This window comes from Poeciliopsis prolifica, unplaced genomic scaffold (genome assembly GCF_027474105.1).
Source record: "Poeciliopsis prolifica strain line A6 unplaced genomic scaffold, Auburn_PproV2 SCAFFOLD001, whole genome shotgun sequence".
Taxonomy (NCBI): Eukaryota; Metazoa; Chordata; class Actinopteri; order Cyprinodontiformes; family Poeciliidae; genus Poeciliopsis; species Poeciliopsis prolifica.
Genome location: NW_026562376.1, coordinates 11,704,627 through 11,723,669, shown reverse-complemented (window position 1 = coordinate 11,723,669; position 19,043 = coordinate 11,704,627). Strand labels below are relative to the sequence as shown.

Genomic DNA, 19,043 nt, shown 5'->3' with positions numbered 1-19,043 from the left:
ATACTCTGAAAGTTGTTCGAATGAAGGCAAGACATTCTGAGGACAATTTGAATTTTTAAACAAGTTTTCAGAGTAAAGGGGGCTGAATATAAATACATGCCACACTCTTTATATTTTGATTTGTAACTATGCCATGCATCCTTTTTCCTCCTCTCCATAATTATGCACTAAATTTTATTTGCCTATTTTATGTTTCATTGAAGTTTGTGTTTGCTACATCGATAAATACTTTGGCAATGTACTGTTTGGTGTTTCAGTTCACTTTCTGAAAAATTGTCAACCTTATGATTGCCATCTTTCCCTTTTTTCCCTCACTTTTATCCTTTTTGGTTCCTGAAACTATTGACGATTTACCTGTGGTTTAAGGCTAAATTGCACAACGCTCAGACTGGTTTCTTAAGAAATGTTCTTTGTCGTATACATGCTTGTTCCCGAAGCGCCAAACTGCCAGAGACCTCATGTCACTCCTGCCATTTTCTTCTTCCCTCTCCTGTTTCTCATGTGAAGAAAAGTATTTATTTTCATTTATCAAAGCCTTTTACCCCTGAGAGAGAGAGAGAAATTGCAATGTCTGCAATTTGTAGTGTTTGTGTGTGTGAGTGTGTGTGTCAGGGGAATGTGCAGCAATGCTGGGGGTTATTATGAAGAGACTGAAATGCGACAGGAGATTCCTCTGATTGGGAATAAAACACCATCTTATCTATTTAAATAAACCCCACTGCAGCTTCATCTACACACAAACATGTGCACACGCACACATATGTGCGCACGCCCACACGCATGCAGACACAAGCTAAAAAAATATGAGCCTTCATGCAGGCTGAAGCTAGAAAGTAAAGACATTTACTAAAGCACCAACACACAAATGAATGCACAAAAATAAAAGTGCATAAGCTGGCAAATCTATGCATGTAAACAAACACAGGAGTAAATTCACAAAGGGATTTGTAGTAATTAAATTGCAATGATCACCCTATTTTAGCTTTCACTTTGAAGATGAAAAAATAGTGTTGCAAGGAATGAGAGGATGAGAGCAAAAACAGTCCTAATTGAACATGAAAAAAACATCTAATTATTCAATAGAGAGAAGTTACTGTAAGAATAAAAAGAAAAATAAACAGATATGAAGATTTCATGCAAAACAAATAAACAAAACAAAAAAAAAATCAGAAATATTGCAGAGCAATTGTCCACGTTGATCTTCTGACACTAACCTGATCTGCAACAGAAACTACATTTACTTGGGATTCTGCAGTTTTTAAGGAACCTCCTATATGCTAGAAACAGGGTGGTCCTCCAAAAGACGCTTCCAGTGAAACAGCGTTGAGTCAGTGTCAAATGGAGCAGTGATACATGTTGGATGTGCAGTTGGACTCTGCAGATGTTCCCCCCCAGGTGGTCTGACGCTAATAATATTTCCCCTGCAAATTTCATTTAAGTTAAAGCATCCAGAACGCCGCAGCACCTAATAGAATAAACAAATCTCAACTCTCTTCAAACTGTGAGAGTGAAAGTGTTTATTCAGACGTACATCTGAATAAGCATTCTACATTTTGCTTCCTTTTTTTGAAATCTGTGTTAAGAGTTTTCAACAGCACTTGGATGTAGAGCTGGATGAGTGTCATATAAAATACTGTATCTCTAAATCCAGCATTTGGACATAGAGCTACAATGAGTGATGCAGAAATTATTTGGTCCGGTCAAATCTTTAGGCTGCTTTTGCTTTTCATTCACTGAGATGTTGACTCTTGGTTATCTGTGTTGTGCATGAACCCTCTTATTTGGAGTAAACTCATTTAATTGCTTGTGCAAATATCTGGTTGTTTGTAATCGCTTGCCTTTACACTTAGTTGGAAACTGTTCAAATCATTGGATTTTGTGAAAGAGTGGAGAAATTTCTAAACTAAATTGTTGTCAGTGGATATTTCCATTCCCTTTCTATTCAGAACAAAATGTCAACCATTCTTTCCTTTGTTCTGACTCTCCTCCCCTTCCTCTACGTATTTGTTGACAACATTGAGCCATACTGCAAAGAATCAACAACAAAAAAAAAAAACAAGCAAACAAACAAACAGCATACATTTTTTTTCCAAAAACAGAGAAAGTAGATATTATGAGGATGATGACATACTTCTTTACAAGAAAGTATAATAGAAAAAAACAACTTTAATTCATTGTCTTCCCATTCCTCACAGTATGGGACATAACTGACAAAAAAGTTTCGTTTTGCAGAATAATCTTTCCAAAAATAAATACTAGATACTAGAACTTAAATATTGGACTGCGACTGTTGCTAGAAAGCCAGCTAGATACGAAGATCAGAGAAAATGCAGAGACTTTCACAGAAAATTGTTCTCTGCCTGGAAAAAATGAAAGATTTTCACTTGCTTGACAGTTTGCAGTACAAACACACACCCTGACTTTATTGACTTTGTATTCCAGTGAAGTTAATATAAACACAGATTATTTCTTACCCTCTCAGACTGTTGCTATTGTCGCATGCACCAGCTTTCTGAACAGACAGTATAAGGTCCTGGCTCTGTGGGATACAGCGATACAGCTACTCTAAGAGGTTTCCCTGCACTGTAAACTAAGTACATCATTTAAAAATAAAAAAAAATAAAAGCTCCTCGAACAACAAAAATAGCCCCAACATCTGCTCATCTGAATCTGTCCTGCTATGTGAAACCTGACAGACTCAACTCCTCTCAGTGTAAAGACGCGTCGAGCCAGTTACTGACCGCTGTCATTTAATGAATGAGCTCTCCGAGAAGCCGCAGCCTCTCGTCTCCACTGCTCTCCACTTCCAGCCCATCAAAAACAGGCTGTGTGTGTGTTTTATTCTTTTTCAGTCATGAATCTTTAAACATCCCTTTTAAAGTAAGTGGGCAGGCTGAATCTCTGCAGAACGCCGACCTGGGCTGCTGAAGCACCCATTCAGACTCTCCACATCATCTGAGCTACCTCACTTACACTCACAAATACTCGGGAAGCCGGCTGACAATAGTTGAGGACACAAAAGCGAAGAAAGGAAGCATGCAGTGTGCTTGTGTTTGAAATCAATCACCAGGAAACAAAAGGCAAGCTGACAGTTAAATGTATATTTTCCCTGCATCGTTTTTCTCTACCACATCGAAGTAGCGTTTGCCTGAGCAGGCCTGGACACGTGAATGTTATACCAAGACCTCAGACAGTAAATAAACAGTCAGGTCAAAATCACAGCAAACACAAATGACTACCATCTGTTCATTAGTCTATCCCAGTGTGAGTCAATGAGCCTCACCGAGCCCAAATATACTAACATTCAGCATTAGTTTTAAAAATGATAAAAGCTTTAAGCATGTTTGAAAGGTTACAGAGTATTAATATCCCTCTCTTCCCCCGCCCCAACACACAAACACACTTTGTCTTCCCTTCTCTTCCTGTAAATGAGTGATTTATCTGCTTTAATTGCTGCCAGTGGTTCATGCGGTCATGTGACCACAACCTGACAGCATGTGACAAATACGGCCTGGAAATTAAACCCTGCATCACAAGCAGAAACACACAAACGTTTGCATGGTATCTGCAGAGCTAAAGCATGTTCAGATACTGACAAAAATAGATTTCATCTAATAAAAGCAGCACTTTGAAAAGGAACCACAATTTGAGCTTGGGCTTTAAAAAGCTATAATAATAATAAAAGTGATTTATCAAAATGAGGTAAAGGGCAAAGGAGAAAAACCTACAATCAATAATGATAGACCAAGTAAATCTATTGTTGTGAGCCTCTTCATTGCGGTCCCACGCAAATGGCGAGTCAAACACACACACAGACATCCGGCCCACAGTGGAGTCGAACACGCCAACTCGCATATTTTTCTTCCGCACGGTGCTGTGCAGCAAGATGCTGACTGAAGGGTCTGCAGTGCTCAGGTCATGCATCTTTTTGCTACATGAAGCCAGTTCCCATCCACTGACCTTTTTATTCACCGCACCATACATTGTTAAAATAATGCATGAGGTGTCATTGTGTGATATTATAAGCAGCAGTTTGTGCGTGCAGCGCATGTGGACTTATAGAGAAATGAAAATAGCACCAGACCTAAACATATAACATTTAAGGGAATTGATAAAAGTGCTCTCTAATGAAAATGTTGATTTTTATATGTTCAGCAGATGAAAGTAGTTTCAAATAAAGTTTTATCAAATAAAATGATCAAAATTGTGCCGTGGGTTTATATTTAGCCAATACTAACAATTTTCACTATTTGGCTTTGCAAATCATCTCTAGCTCAATCAGATTAATAAAGAGCAGGTGTGACTAATGTCACATTTTGGTAAAAACTTTGACTGGGCCATTCTAATGCATGAATACGCTTTGGCTGTATGTCTGAGGCTTTGCATGTTGATCAAAAACTTCAGTTTGGTCTTATCTGATCTGTCTTCCATGTCCTGCATATAGTTTATAATAAAGAGAATAAAGTATAAATAGGTGTGCTGTATTTTAGATATAGAAATGAAGTGGCTAAACAAATGCCAGATACATGTTTTAGATTTTTGAGAAAAGCATGTGCCATTTTTCTTCCACTTCATAACCACGCTCTAATTCACGGAAGATTTTGTTGTAATGTGAGAAAATGTGAAGAAGTTCAAGAGGGGTGAATCCATTGCAAAGTAGTGTAAATTCACATAGTTTTTTTGTTGTTCTTTTATTTACCCGTGTGCTGCTCTCAAGCCTTTTGCTGTTTTTTGCCATTTATTTACATGGATGCCACAATTTCTATAAATACTGTTATTAATTATAAACAAGCTTATTTGAAGTGATGCAGCAAACAATATTCCAGCTTTACTTTTTCTGAAAGAGCAATTAATTTCCTCCAGTATTGCTCTCACTATTTAGATTGCAACTAATGAGCTACTCAGTGCTAATCTCTGTTTTGTCTCCCCTATATGCTCATATAAATACAATTTACCCAGAGTGTTGTACGCTGTGATCCAACCACCACATTAATGACGCTTTCAGGAGGACTGAAAGAGAGGATAAGAGGGGCAGAGTGGAAAGATAAACATGCAGTTTTTCTGATTGACTGAGCGGCAGGAGCTGAACTTATAATAGGATAAGGGGATTTTGCACTTTAAGGCACATCTATTTGGAAAGTAAGTGTGCACATTTAGTTTTGCACCACTTGTGAATTCTTTTTATTTTTGCAGGTTTGCATATTGCATTTATGAATGCCACTGCATAAACAGGTAACGGGTGGAGAGGAGTTGGGGGGCAGCAATGACTCCAACACCTCTGCACCTTCCCCCCCTCCTCCCCTTATTTATTTGTCTGTATTAGTTAGCTCCTTCTCAGCACTTAAAATTAATGTCATCCAGCACAAAATAGAGGCTGAAAGCTAAAATTCAGCACTTTCTCTGCAGCCCGGTTATTTATCAAGCTAACAAGGAGAAGACGCATCCTGTTTCAGCCGGGCCCAGGAAATATGTGCCATTAAAGCCCAGAGCTTGTGTCTGAGAGCCGAGGAATAAAAGTGAGGGTGTCAGGGAGAGCGGATGGACGGCGTTGCCGGCAATATGGATGCGGAGAGAGCAGCAGACACATTTATATAAACGGGACAATGGATGCTCTTGGGCTGAACCGTGAGAGTACATGTGCTCCATGTGTGTATTAGAAGTGCTGATTCGCTGACGGCTATAAAAGACGATCCTTTAGGGGAAACAGAAGACGTAGTTTGGAGCTTTGAATAAATCATGCGCTGCCACTGTGAGGTTAGCGCTAATTTTCTCTTTAGGAGAAGGGTGTCGAAACACGTCCCGAGAACTGTTAGTATTATGCCATGTTAACATCTCTGTGGCATCAGGAGCTAACGCCCGAGCGTTGGAATTCAATTAGACACTGGGTGCAATGCTAAGCAGGTTGCATAGGGCGGTCACCACAGGGAGGAGAAGATAGGAGATGATGGTGACGCTGAGGGAGAAGAAGAGTGTGTGTGTTTTTGTGTGAATGTGTAAAGAGAAAAGAGACTGCAGGCTGAAGAGGAAGGCCCTGGGCTGCTGTGATTCAGGTGAATACAAAACACCACACTAACCTCCGGCTCATCACCAGTTCCTCTCTCAGTCACAACCTGAGGACAACAGAAGCTCGGAGGCTCCCACACAAACTCCACACACACATGCGCACGCTTTCCCTCTCTATGGCAGGAGCTTTGCGGCTAATTATCTTTGAATAAAACAACACTTTTTGGATCTAACAAGGTGAAAGAACTGAGAGGAAAAAAATGGCATTTGCACCATTTCAAAAAAGAGAAGGGTTGGTGTTTAAAGGTTTTGCTCCAGGGCGACGCGTTCTGCTCACGTATCATCAGTTCTGAAAAGAAAAATGTACATATTTTTAAAAACAATTCAACTCCAATCACAACTGTTTAACTTGTAGAACTTAACAAGTGGGGAGATGGACTCTTTTCCCTTCCCTTTTTCTGGATCTCAGTTCTGCTTGCTTCCTCTCTTTTCCAGATGAGCCCGTATAATGAGCACACGTCCTGTTCATATCCTCCTTGTCATCTGGGTTTTACGAATAGAGGGATGACGTCTGTGTCACTACCAAAACCATGCTGGAGTAATGAGTCGCCCAATGCCAGGCAGTAGTGGTTATATATAACCCAGGTGGTAAGGAGAAGTAAAGTATGTCACTCGGTGGAAGGAGTAAATCCTGCCCGCTGCACAATACAAAAGGATTCAGCAGTGTTTCATAAATGACAGTTCAGAGTTGGAGGTTTGTGTGGGCAACACCTTGATATGTGTTGTTTTCCACATAAAAGCAGCTGGTTTGAATGAAATTTCTCTTCAGAAACTGGCAAGACGTTTATTCCAACACTTTGACTTTAACAGAAATGTGTTTATTGTGTGTGTAATTAATTTAAAATTTCCTAAGAAGGCTGAAATTTTACAATGATCTCCGGCTACTATACAGTATGTGGATGAAATGTTTTACATCAACATCAAAGTAGGTGAAAGTGAGACAGTTGCATCCTTGTTATTGGCATGAAGTTCATGCCACTTCTGTGCTTTTGGTAAAGCATTTCAGCTGCTCTTTGTCTGAGACGAAATGATGGCAAACCATATTATTTAAATGCATTTCAAGAACAGTTCTAGATGATTAGATGATTAAGAATGTGCAAACCTCTCCTTATACAGCCATCCAGAGGCGCCTTAGGAATATTTTGTAAGTTGCAGCCAAATGTTGTGGCCACTAATGCTATTGGAGTTGCACCAAAGTCATAATGAAGTTATTGCTATTTCACTGTAGGTGATGTTGATGGATTGTAAAAAGTGAATGAAACAGTTAGTGACAAAGAATGACTTCTTCTGATTGTTCTACTTTACCTCTAGTCAGTGATTGCATGGTTTAAAATTGGACACAACTGATTGTTCCAAAAGGTAAAATAATTTCAAACATACATTAAAACTGTTTTTGGAAATGATGAAACAGGCTAACATGAAACTTCTGGACGAGCCCTGAACTAAAAGCTTTGCTGAAAAGTCAAATCAGTGGAAGGAATCTGATCAATTTAAATGAACACTGTCCTTTCTGATGAAAAACAGTCAAATATTCACTCAGTTTTATGCAAGAACTTTGAAAACAACCTACACAAATGTGCGGTTTCTCTGTAGTGGGCTCTCTCATACTTAATTGATTACTAGATGCTTATATGGATCATTTTTTTGAGGTTTTGTGTAATTTTGTATTTTTTATCAAACTTGCATTTTATTATGTTAGTTCCACTACAAATAACAGTCCAAATGCTTCATTAAAAACCTAAAAATAAATACAACATTCTTTCTGAAATTGAAGGACTGTATCTACAATGTAGGTAATAACATGTAAAAATATATTCTCTTTCCTTTATTTCTTTGATGCACACCATGACATGGGAACGTGTCCTTCCTCTACTGCTACACAAACCTGACCTGCCTGCTGTCAGCCACAGAGGCACCTCCACCCCGTCCCTCCTCACCCAAGTGGTCGACTCACCCTGTCACAGTGAGGAGACGGTGAGTTGCGTGAGGAGAGATGACGGTGGATAAAAGAAAAGAAAAAAGGCACAGAGGGTGGTACCGAAGGAGAGAAGGAGGCCTGCTTGGGCGTGGGCTCTGGAGCTTCCTTCTAATGTGCCCTCTCCACTCCCCTCCCTGTGACCTCAGCGTTCCTGACAGCAAGAAAGTGCTGAAGCATGCAGGTGTCCTAATGCTGCAGGCACACACAAGCGAACGCGAGACCGTGCTGCACACACACCAACACACCCACACACACACAGATGCAGGAATCCTGCATTACTTCCCTGTTTTCTGCCTGATTTTCAATTCTTTCAGCACCTGCCTACATGCTGTCAGCGCTTCCAATGCTTTCAACTGTTCATCTGTATAACAAAAAGGGACTTTTGATGAAGTGTGGTTAAAAAAAACGAATATGCATGTGCTTTGCAAGCAGAACACATGAGGAAAGCAGAGTATGCTGGCGGCTGCACAGTAAAATTAGATGATGCTGATGCTGTAGTTTTCTACTGTCCAGACTTTTAAATGCATGAGCTAAAACCTGAGGTGTCCAGAGAGTGTCCTGTCCTGTGTCTGCGTGTGTGTGTGTGTGTGTGTGTTGGAGAGGGGGTTGGCATTAGAGAGTTGTATTACAGTGGTGATAAGTCGCCTGACTGCAAGTCTGATACCTCAGCAGCACCCAGCATTGACCAGGCCTTTAAATAAAGCCTTCGATCCTCCAGCAGCAGAGAAGGTCACCGCTTGCCTCTGGTTACCCTGCCTGTCTGTCTGCATCCATGGCCAGGAGCCCTCCTGCCATTCATCCCTCACCCCTCCATACCCCTTCATTCTGACGTGGGATTTCAGGTGCCTTTCCTTTTCTCTCAATCTCTCAGCTCCTTAACTTTACTCCGACTTCCTTCCAGCTTTGCTTCCTTTCTCTGCTGCTCTTTGCCGCCTGGCCTCTTCCGTCTACTAAAGTTTTTCTACTGGAAATGTCAGATGGCGAAAAAAAAAAAAAGCAGTCCTTGCTTTCCCTTTCTCACTCCATCAGTCCCACCATCCATCCATCTCTTTGTCAGCTCCAGATAAAAATAATGTCCAGGGCTTTTTGTTCTTTTTCTCCTTTGCACTGAGAGCAGAGAGGAAGAAGGAAGTCATGGGAGGTCAGAGGAGAGGGGAAAGGTTTTGGTCTCATCCCGTGAGTGCTGTGCATGTCAGCCTCTGTCATTCAGGGAGCACTGTTAGAGCCCGAAATATTGCACATAGGAAAAGTTTCAATGAAAGGGAATTTGGATGTCATACAAATTTAATAAATTGATGAAAACTAAAAATAATGATAATACTGCAGCTGGGGTTTAGATCCAAACTGAGCATAAACAGCAGAAACAAAATAAATTGTGTTATGCACCCAAATCTTGTTTGTCAGTGTTTGTTTCATGTAGACCAAGCATTTTCTTGAAAAAGTGTTTCTTTTTCATTTTCTCCCTTTTAAAGTTCCAAATAGGGAAGAATACTTTCTAGAAAAGACACGCTTTTCGTAAAAGACAAAAATGGGATGTGTTACCGCAGTCTCCAGGCTGGTGGGGCCAAGAAAGCACAGCTCTCTATCACAGATGGAGGAATTTTCTTGACGTCCTAAAAAAAGAATGAAATAAGAATTAGTTTAAGTAGGGAAGGACACCTTAGTGAAATCCAGCTTTAAGTGTCCGATTTAACATTAATGTGGGGAAGTTTAATTTAAAAAATGTACGAAACAAATACTGTAGACAGTTTAGTGTCATAGCAATGAGATATAAAAAAAACAAACAAACATATATTTTCAAATTAACTTAAGTTGGTGATACAAAGAGGTATAAAGTTCCACACAGCTGCAAGGTAATAAGCAGATTTCATAAAGATATTTCAAGCAGTTTCTAAATCTATGCATATATTTCAGTGCGGTGGAGTGTTTAGCATGTTGCAATGCAAGTTTCATCAATCTTGGCCTGACCTCCTTTCTACAGGGAGTTTACATGTTCTCCCTGTGTTCTTCCAAATGCCCCTCGGTACTTGTGTGTGTGTGTGTGTGTGTGTGTGGAGGGGGGTGAGGGGGTGTTTGTGTGTGTGTGTGTGTGTGTGTGTGTGTGTGTGTGTGTGGGGGGGTGTGTGTGTGTGGTGTGTGTGTGTGTGTGTGTGTGTGTGTGTGTGTGTGTGTGTGTGTGTGTGTGTGTGTGTGTGCATTGTGACCTGTCCTGTGATGGACCGACAGACTGGCCCTGCACACAGATCTCGGTCTATGTACAACTGCTGGATGTACATAGACGCAAGAAGGATTCTTAAGTTTATTCTTCTCCCCCCTCAGTTTCAAAAATGACATGATGTATTCAAACACACAGGGACTCTCACACACATTTATATTTAGCATAAAATTAATTTATCTTAAAATTCAAAACTTCATATCAAACTACATTTTACAGCGTTTGAAAGATTTGAATCCATACGAGCAACAATCACAGTTTTAATGGATTATTTACAAATAATCTATTTATGACATAGTAGTATGTTTACTAATAATTTTGTTTTTTTTAATTTCTTGCATGAAAGATGATTGTTGATAAGTTCCAGAAATCTCATAATAATTTTTTTTTCTTGCTCTGAGAATTTAAGCAATTAAGTACTGAAGTCTATTAACGCCCCTCTATCCATCTTTAAGCAACAATGAAAACCATTTATTTCTCTGTAATCCGATTCATACTGCCGTCAGATGGACTCTGGAGCTGCAGAGGAATTCCCAGTCTCTGATCTGCAGTACAGGGAAGGGCTATCAAATCCTCCACCTGACTGACTCCCATAACACTAAATTTATTTTGTTAAAAGTTCGTAAATTAAACCCAGATAATTTAACCTATTAACAAATAAAGCCTAAATACAAGTGTGTGCACACATTCCCAGTTTGTGTGCCCGCTTTCCCTAACTCAAACAGCCACACGCTATTTGAGTTAGGGAAAATAGCAGAGCCCCACGTGCAGATGGGTTGGACATGGCAGCCTTGTTTGGGGTCAAGGCCTTTCCCAGGTACAAATGAAAGGGAGAGGCGAGACTCTGGAAGTGGCTGAACAACGCGGTGGGTCACCTTGCCTGAGAAAGAGATCAATGTCTGTTTGACTGGCCAAGGGAGAGGCTGCCTGCAGAGGAAGGGTAAATCACCCCTCGCTTCATTGAAATGCAGGTAAAATACACAAGGGTCGGGCTTGGCTCCAGCTCCACCCTGCATGACATAAACTCGTGCATGCCGACCATGCTTTCTGCATCTCCAGAACTTTCCACAGCCTCTGTGCTCTGAAACTTAAACTACTCTGATTTTATTTACCCAAATCATCACTCTTGCTCTCCAGCTGTGCATTCCAATCACAGTTTCTTGCACAGAGAAATACAAATCTGGCTGCAGAGAACTACAAATCCAGACCCAGACAATTAAATTTCCCTCACAATGCTTTCTGCTCGCAAGGAAAACAAATATCACACAAGCATCTACAGGCAAGAAAAAAGCCATGTTTACAGCTGTAGCATTCTTTGCACATGCACAGTTGCGATAGGATGGGGAAGAGGTAAATTATTGGGGTTTCAAATAAATGACATAACTCAGGACACAACGAGAGGGTGAGGGGAGGGAGCAGCTCTGCCTCTGACAGAGCTGGATGATAGACGGAGCACAGAGGAACATGAATGCAGCTGATTTAAATCACTTTAAATGTAAATGTTTATCGCATGGAGTGATGCAGATGCAGATTGAGTGGAAAAGATTGAAAACGTTTCCTCTTTTGAATGCGAATTTGTTTTTAACCCTTTGGGTTTGGTGGTTATTGTCAGGGGTGGGGGGTTGGAATCAGGGAACAGAAATTTAATAAATATCGCTTTGTGACTCCTATTGCTGCAAAGTGTATTTTCACGTTGACGTGAAATCTTTTTAAATTTAAAGTCAGGAACCTGGAGTTAAATCTGTGGTGAATTTTTTGCCATTAGAAGCAGTATTTTATTTTTTTCAGGTTGAATCTTTTTGATTCTGCTAAAGAAAAAATGAACAGGTACCTGCTTTTGAGTTTAGATGAACATTGTTCAAAGATGGTAGGATGAAGCTAGAAAATTCCTTGGCGTCATGATAAACTGACCCGTTCCTTCAGACTTAATACGCTTAAGCTCAAACACATGGACACCCCTCCACCACAAGGTCACACATAAGACCTTGCTTGCTGGCTAGTGAACCATGGCACGCAAACACTCAACAGACGATCACATCCTTTGTCCTACTAATTCTGAGACATTAAAGCAAAGCACATGATGATGATTCAAATGTCAATAATGATAAATTTCAAAGTGATTTCCCATAGTTGACCTGAAAGAGAAGAGACCAATATTGTGACAGCAGACAACTACATTATCTTTAATAACCTAATCATTGGACAGACTGCAAATGATCACAGCGCAGAAGTCAATATACCGAGTCTGAGAATAGAATTACAGTTCATAATGATAGGATTAATAATGCACCATGTCTGTGCTCTGCATGTGCATGCTTTTCCGTGAACTAGAAGGCGGCGAAAGGAGGATGCGGCGGAGGAAGCTCTGAAATGTTTGCTTCCTGTGCCTCCTGCCCTCTTTCAGCTACAGGAAGCGAAATCAGTGCCATTGAGCTCTCCTGGCCCTTGGTGTGACTAGAGGTGAAAGTGAGTAACAAAAAAAAAAATCCTACAGAATTTCCACTGCAGCTTGCAATGATCAGCAAATCTTCACCTATGCAAACCACTGTACAGCAGCTCTCCTGTCGTCCTCACGAGAAGCTCAAACTAGACATTCGTGAATGACTGAACTGATCCTGTCGCCGTCTCAGAAGGAAAGGTGACATGAAAGACTCACAGTGTCTCCGTGCAGTTCCAGGGGTTATAACACAAATGTAATTAAATAGCTCACTATACTGACCTAATCAGATAGGGGGGACCATAAATTAGTGGACACGCTCACTAAAAGGCCCTCTCCTCTCAGCTAGTGAGCATCTCTGATCGTTTATCATTTGAAAGGAAGCAGGATGGCAGCCAGCATTTCTGTTGTCTCTCACTCCCTTTTTTTAATCCCAGACAAATATTCCTGCAGGTAGGAGAGGATTCTCCATCAGTTTGGGCTTTCATGGGAAGCACTGATGAAGAGGTGAAGCACACAGGGCATGGTCAGGATGGCCTGCAGGGTTAGTTGTCCTGAGATTCCCATGCAAATCAGCCAAAAATCTGTCCTGATATTTGTGTGATTTTTTTTATTGAGGTAATCGGTTCTGCAGGAAGAGATCAGACAGTTTCTCTCCTCGACACAAACATACTGTACACACGCTTATCATAACCACAACGGTTTGAAACAAAATGGGTTGGTTTTGCACAGCACCACTTTCAGAGCCCGTTCAGCCCTGATCTCAACACTGCCGCTCTTTAAGATGGAACAGGACTGAAACCCTCTGCACGAAGCTGAATTCAGAAACCTGCCCGCTGCTGAAAGTCTTCCTCTTTGCGACCGCCACCTGTTTTTTAAATTTTATTCAGCATTTCTACTGGCCAAAATGGCAGGGAAAAAAAAGTTTTGGGAAGACGAGTTAATATAGTGGTTACTACATTGTACTAGTTAGATTGGTGTGCCGGAAATATTAAGTATGAATTTTGCCAAAAAGACTTAGCGTAGTTTTAATTTGAAACGTCTCGGATTTACTTTTTGTAAATGTAAAAAAAAAAAATTATATTCGGTTTACAACAAAATACGTTTTCTTTCATCTACGCAAAAAGCTTTAAAGTCACCAACAGCTTCGCGTGTCTGAAAAGAAGGACTCAATAAAACTGTATTCAACTAGTGGAGCAGGAACAAGAACAAGTTTACTCTAAAATCAATCATTAACTTTGCTTTCGTCTGAAACCCTGGAGCATGGGACAAAATGATTTTAAAGATATATATTTGTTTATTTTTGCGGCTTAATTTGTTTTTATTTTAGAGATTTTTTCTTCTCTGGGACTGAGCAACAGGTTTAGGCCGTCAATTTTATTTGTCATTAGATTTATTGTGAAATGAAAAAAAACAACATACATTTCTACACTGGAACAAAGCCTTTTAGCAACAATTTATTTGGATTATAAAATACATGTAAATGAAAATAAATGACTCCATCATCTGCAGCCTGATGCTGAAGCAGGAGTTTATCCCGGAGCTGTCATTTTACGCACCATGAGTTCAACATTTGCGTTAGTTCTGCGTGGTAATTTACGTGCATATAAACAAATGATTTAAACACTTAGTGACTTCTGAACTTTCTTTTTTTTTAATGTTACGTTTCACTTTCAGTCAGAAACTGATACAAAAATGCGGTGTGTGTGTGTGTGCGTGTGATGCGCCTTTGAGGACACTGAGACATGACAACTGAAGAGAACAAATAAAAAGATGATCAGGAGAATTAATTAGTTTTCCATTCATTGAGGTTTATTGATGGATGATAAATGAGTGGAGTCTGCGGGTTGACTTTAAAACATTTCGGTTTGCTTAATTAAAAACACTCGCAGTGTTCTAGACATTATTCAATATTTTTGATTAATAAAAGGCAAACACAATAATTTTTGTTGCAACAAATTAACTGTTCTTTTTGTCGAATTAAAGTGGCTTTTAATATTTCCCATTTTAGTATTTTATCATAAGTCCCACCTGTTGATTAATCCTTTGTACTTGTTTGTTAATCATGGAAGAATATTCTGTGAGATCACCCCCTGTGTTTTCTGTCGGGCCTTTAGTATAAATCGATACTGAGTACAAAGTTGCTTTATGGTCATATTCCCCATGTGGCTCCGACAGAAGCCAAAGTCTTGGCCGCAAACAACTTAATCATATTAAGTAATGATTCTGAGCAATGCAACAAATACACACAACTCCACAAAACAAAAAGTAAAACATAAAAAAAGGAACAATTAAAATAGCATCCGAACATGACCAGCATGCATGGTTTCACTTTCTCACCACAGTCTCCAAACTTCTGATGTGACAAACTTTGGATATTTTCCACAATACAATTCAAATGAATGACGTGACAATTAGATCATTTATGTTCAAATACATTCCAAATAAACATAAAATGAAGCTACCGAGCCTGGGAGATAATTTTTTTTTAATTTTTCCCCATTAAACAAATCTGGGTAAAAGAAGAGGCGCAGAAAGAGGCGCTGGGCATCTCGCTCCTCTGCGCAAAAATGTCTGTAAGGAAACATTAAGAGGACTTGAATTCTTGAAAATGTGTCGAAACTATTTATTTATAATGTCATTTAAGGATGATTAAATAAAAATCAAATGAAATTCTCGCTTTGATATGTAAATGAAGTTGAAATGACAGGAACATTTTTTTTATTTGCCTTTAACTAAAGCAGATTTAACAAAGAGCTTCGATCAAAATCACACTCAACCGTCTTTTAAGTTTCGCGCAAACTAAAAGTTTTATTTGTGTTTCGGTGTGAAGTTCGCGTATTACAAACTTTTTCAGCGCCGACACTCACATGAAAAACTCCGGAGATGAAGGGTTGTTGTCGCTGCTGGAGCCTCCGTTTTCTCTGAAGCCGGTGCTGATCAGCTTCTCGTATTTCTCCTTGTAGGCGTCCCTCTCCCTGGCCAGCCGGGAGATCTCCTGCTTGAGGTGGTCCACCTGCTGCATGAGCTGCGTCTTCTCCCCCTCCAGGACGTGCCGCTGCTGGACGCGCTTGTACCGACAGGACTGCGCATAGCCTCTGTTCTTTAGTGTCCTCCTCTTCTGTTTCAGACGGATCACCTCTTCCTTGCTGACCCCCCGGAGCTGCCGGTTCAGTTCCCGCACCGACATGGTGACCAGCTGCTCGTCCGAGAAGCGCTCCTCCAGGCGCAGGTGCTGGTGGTTGCCCCCCGCGCCGCCGCCGGACTGGGACCCGGAGGAGGGATGGTGTGCCCCTGTGTGGTGGTGGTGGTGGTGATGGTGGTGGTGGTGGGGAGTCCCGTTCTGGGCCGCGGCAGCGGCGATGACCGCAGACACCACGGCGGCCGCTGATCCCATCTCCTCCCCGGCCATGGCGCCTCCTGCCCCGGCTGCTCCGCCGAACTGCTGCCCTCTGGCATAGCCGTCGAAGGTTTGGAGCTGGTGACTGCTGCTGATCAGCGCCTCTACGGCGTCCTCTGGGCTAAAGCCCAGAGCCTCGGGGTTCAGCTGCTGCTGGTACCCGGTCATCCAGTAGAAATCCTCCAAGTGCGTCTTCTGTTCGCTCCCTGATCCCGGACTGGGCGCCGAGAAGCTTGGAGAGGGGGGGACCGAGCTGCAAGGCGTGCTCATCGGGGTGGAAGATAGGGATCCCCCGGCGACCAGGCGGCTGCACTGGTTGATGCTGCGATCGGGCTCCACCGGCTCCTTTTTCACTTCAAACTTCATCAGATCGAAGTCATTAACATATTCCATGGCCAGGGGACTGGTGGGCAGGTCGGAGTTGCTCATTGCCAGCTCTGATGCCATCCTCTTGCTGTTGACAGTCCTCCAAAGGGGGTGAGGAGCACCTGTCAAAGTAGGCTGCTGAGACACGCACTGAGCCAGCTTGATTTCTTTATTTATTTTCTTCAAAACAGAAGGAAAAGTGAGTTCTCTCGCACTAATTGCGCAGCGCAGGTTCTGGTTTTGTGAGTCGATAAGTTTTTTTCTCTCTCTCTTCAGTCTGTGTTGCACAGACGCATTGGAGCAGCGCTGTTTCCTCCCTCTCTCCCAGCGTGCGGGTGTCTGAGCGCCGCTCTCTCTGTTTCTACCGTTTAACACTTCATGGCTCCTTTTAGGATTAGTGCGCCAATTTGAGGAGGTTCACGTATGTGTCCTGGCCAAATAGTTGCCTAGTAGAGAATGGGAGGAAAAAAAAAACTCCACCCTAGGATTGATAGATTTTTTTTTTCAAAGAGATCACTCAGCCGACGAGTTAAAAACCATTGCTTAGTTTTATAGGCGTCCTGACGTCAGGACTGAAATATGAAATTGACTGAGACCCAGCCAATGAGCACGCCGGTCCATGAACATAATTAGCATAATAGAAGAAAAAGTAACGTTTTTTTTTTTTCTTTTTCACTGTCCGAGTCATCAATGGGATGATTTCATCTTATTTTGTCATTTTGAACTGAAAATGAAATAAAACTAGAACAATTATTAATATCATTATGTATGTTTTAAACATTGGGATGCATTCATCTTGGCTCCTCAAAGTACTTCATATTGCAACAAATGATATTGAACATAACAGAATTAAAATGCATCAGAAATAAAAGTTATTTTTACTAAATCATTATGAGAAGCCAGACTGTATTGACTTGTTTATTTTGCATAGTTTGCATGTAGCAGTTTTACATGCATTTCATTCATTTCATAGCAAACTTGTTAATTAGTAAGTCAATTACAAACCATCTCTAAAACTGAACTTTTGTGTAATTCAAAATATCATCATAAGTTTTAATAGTTTTTTTTCCTCATCTGTCTCTTCAAACGGCAAATAAATTGTTTGCCTAACTAGAAAAAATAAAGACAAACGGCAACAGATAGTGTAATAATGTGAAGTGAATGAAATGCAGCATGGCAAGGTTTTGCTCCGATTCAATTGCGCGATTTGAAAACCCAATGTCGCCACCTTTCGGTAGAAATGATCATTTACCTTGCGAGGTGCTGCAAGCCCACTTCCACACTCCGTGTCTCCCGCGTCAATATAAAAACCCATCTCTCTTACAGAACAGTCTGTTCTGACAACATCTTCACGTCTGTCCTCCTGGACTCCGTCGTCCCAATCCCACATTATGATCACAGACTTAGTGTGTCTCTTTTCTGTATCTGTCGCTACTGGAGCGTTCTCCTCAGGAGTGGTGGCACATAGGAACAAACAATAAGCAGGGCTATACGCACAGGGCCTGAGAGTAAATAAGAGTGCTCTCTCTGGATCATGTCACACAGGGGGAAGCTTCAGAAAACTACAAAGCCGCCAGCAGATAATCCAACTCCCTGGTGTCCCAAACACAAGTAAATATTCTCCTGGTCCCTGTGACTGTTCATGAGGACTTAATGTTAAACAGGAAGGATAAACATAGTGTTTTATTCATTAGAAACACACAAACAGTAGAAGCCCCTCAGATGCCTTTGAATAAATATTAGCCAGACATAATGTCTCATCTGATGCTGCTGCACATTGTTGCTGACTGGCAGCGACTTTAAGGAATTGAATGTGAATCTAAGACGAACAGAGAAATCTATTTTCATGATCTTCATGCTTTTCACATAGTTTGAATAATTGAGCCTTTGAATGCCATTGCTTCAGTGTTTTCTGATTATGAAATTATGACGATTTTGACATTTTATTCTGCAAATACTCTTACAGGAAGCACATAAAAAGAGAAGAAGAAAAGGTGCATTTCCACTCCAGGAAACTTTCAAGGTAGCTATCCATGCATAATTTTACATAGTACAGGCACCAGAGCCAAACCAGATCACTATAGTAAAGCTTTATTGCAGAAAATTGCAGGTATAGGATAGAGATTTGCAGATGGAAAGTGCTGAACATTCTTTACCAGAATATTCTGAGTGTTTCCTGTTTGTGTCTTTGTTCCTCCCAGATGGGATGGTGACCTGTCCAGAATGTGCTCTGCCTCATGTAAATTGACAACTTGAGTCTGGCTGGAGTCTGATAAATACTGCTGCCACTAGTCTGGTGGAGTTTAGTGGAGAAAGTGCTTGGGGGAGACATGCTCTGAAGGGCAGAGGCTCAAATGGACACTACGGCTCCAAGGAGGAGCTTTATAGGAATAGTTTTGTGTGAGGAAGTGTTTAGTTACCCCAAACTAGCTGTCAATGATTTATCAAACATTTATGAAAGAATCAAAGCAACACTCCAGGTGTGTTTATGATGAGGGAATAATGCCATAACATAACATAAAGCTAAAAAAAAAGTTGATTTTACATAACACTTCCCTTGTAAATGTGAACGAAATGATTCGTT

General features: G+C 40.9%; 1 protein-coding gene across 1 annotated transcript in view; it reads right to left on the bottom strand.

Moving 5' to 3' along the window:
• LOC129358590 (transcription factor Maf-like) overlaps positions 1 to 16,855 on the bottom strand; it is a 45,722-nt gene extending 28,867 nt beyond the window's left edge. The window contains exons 1-2 of the mRNA XM_055027701.1: positions 15,564 to 16,855; positions 9,584 to 9,654 (exon numbers count right to left, since the gene is read on the bottom strand). Of these exons, the coding sequence (XP_054883676.1) occupies positions 9,627 to 9,654; positions 15,564 to 16,540 (1,005 nt within the window). The 5' untranslated portion in view covers positions 16,541 to 16,855 and the 3' untranslated portion in view covers positions 9,584 to 9,626. The remainder of the gene's footprint in view (positions 1 to 9,583; positions 9,655 to 15,563) is intronic.
• Between the last annotated feature and the right edge of the window lie 2,188 nt (positions 16,856 to 19,043).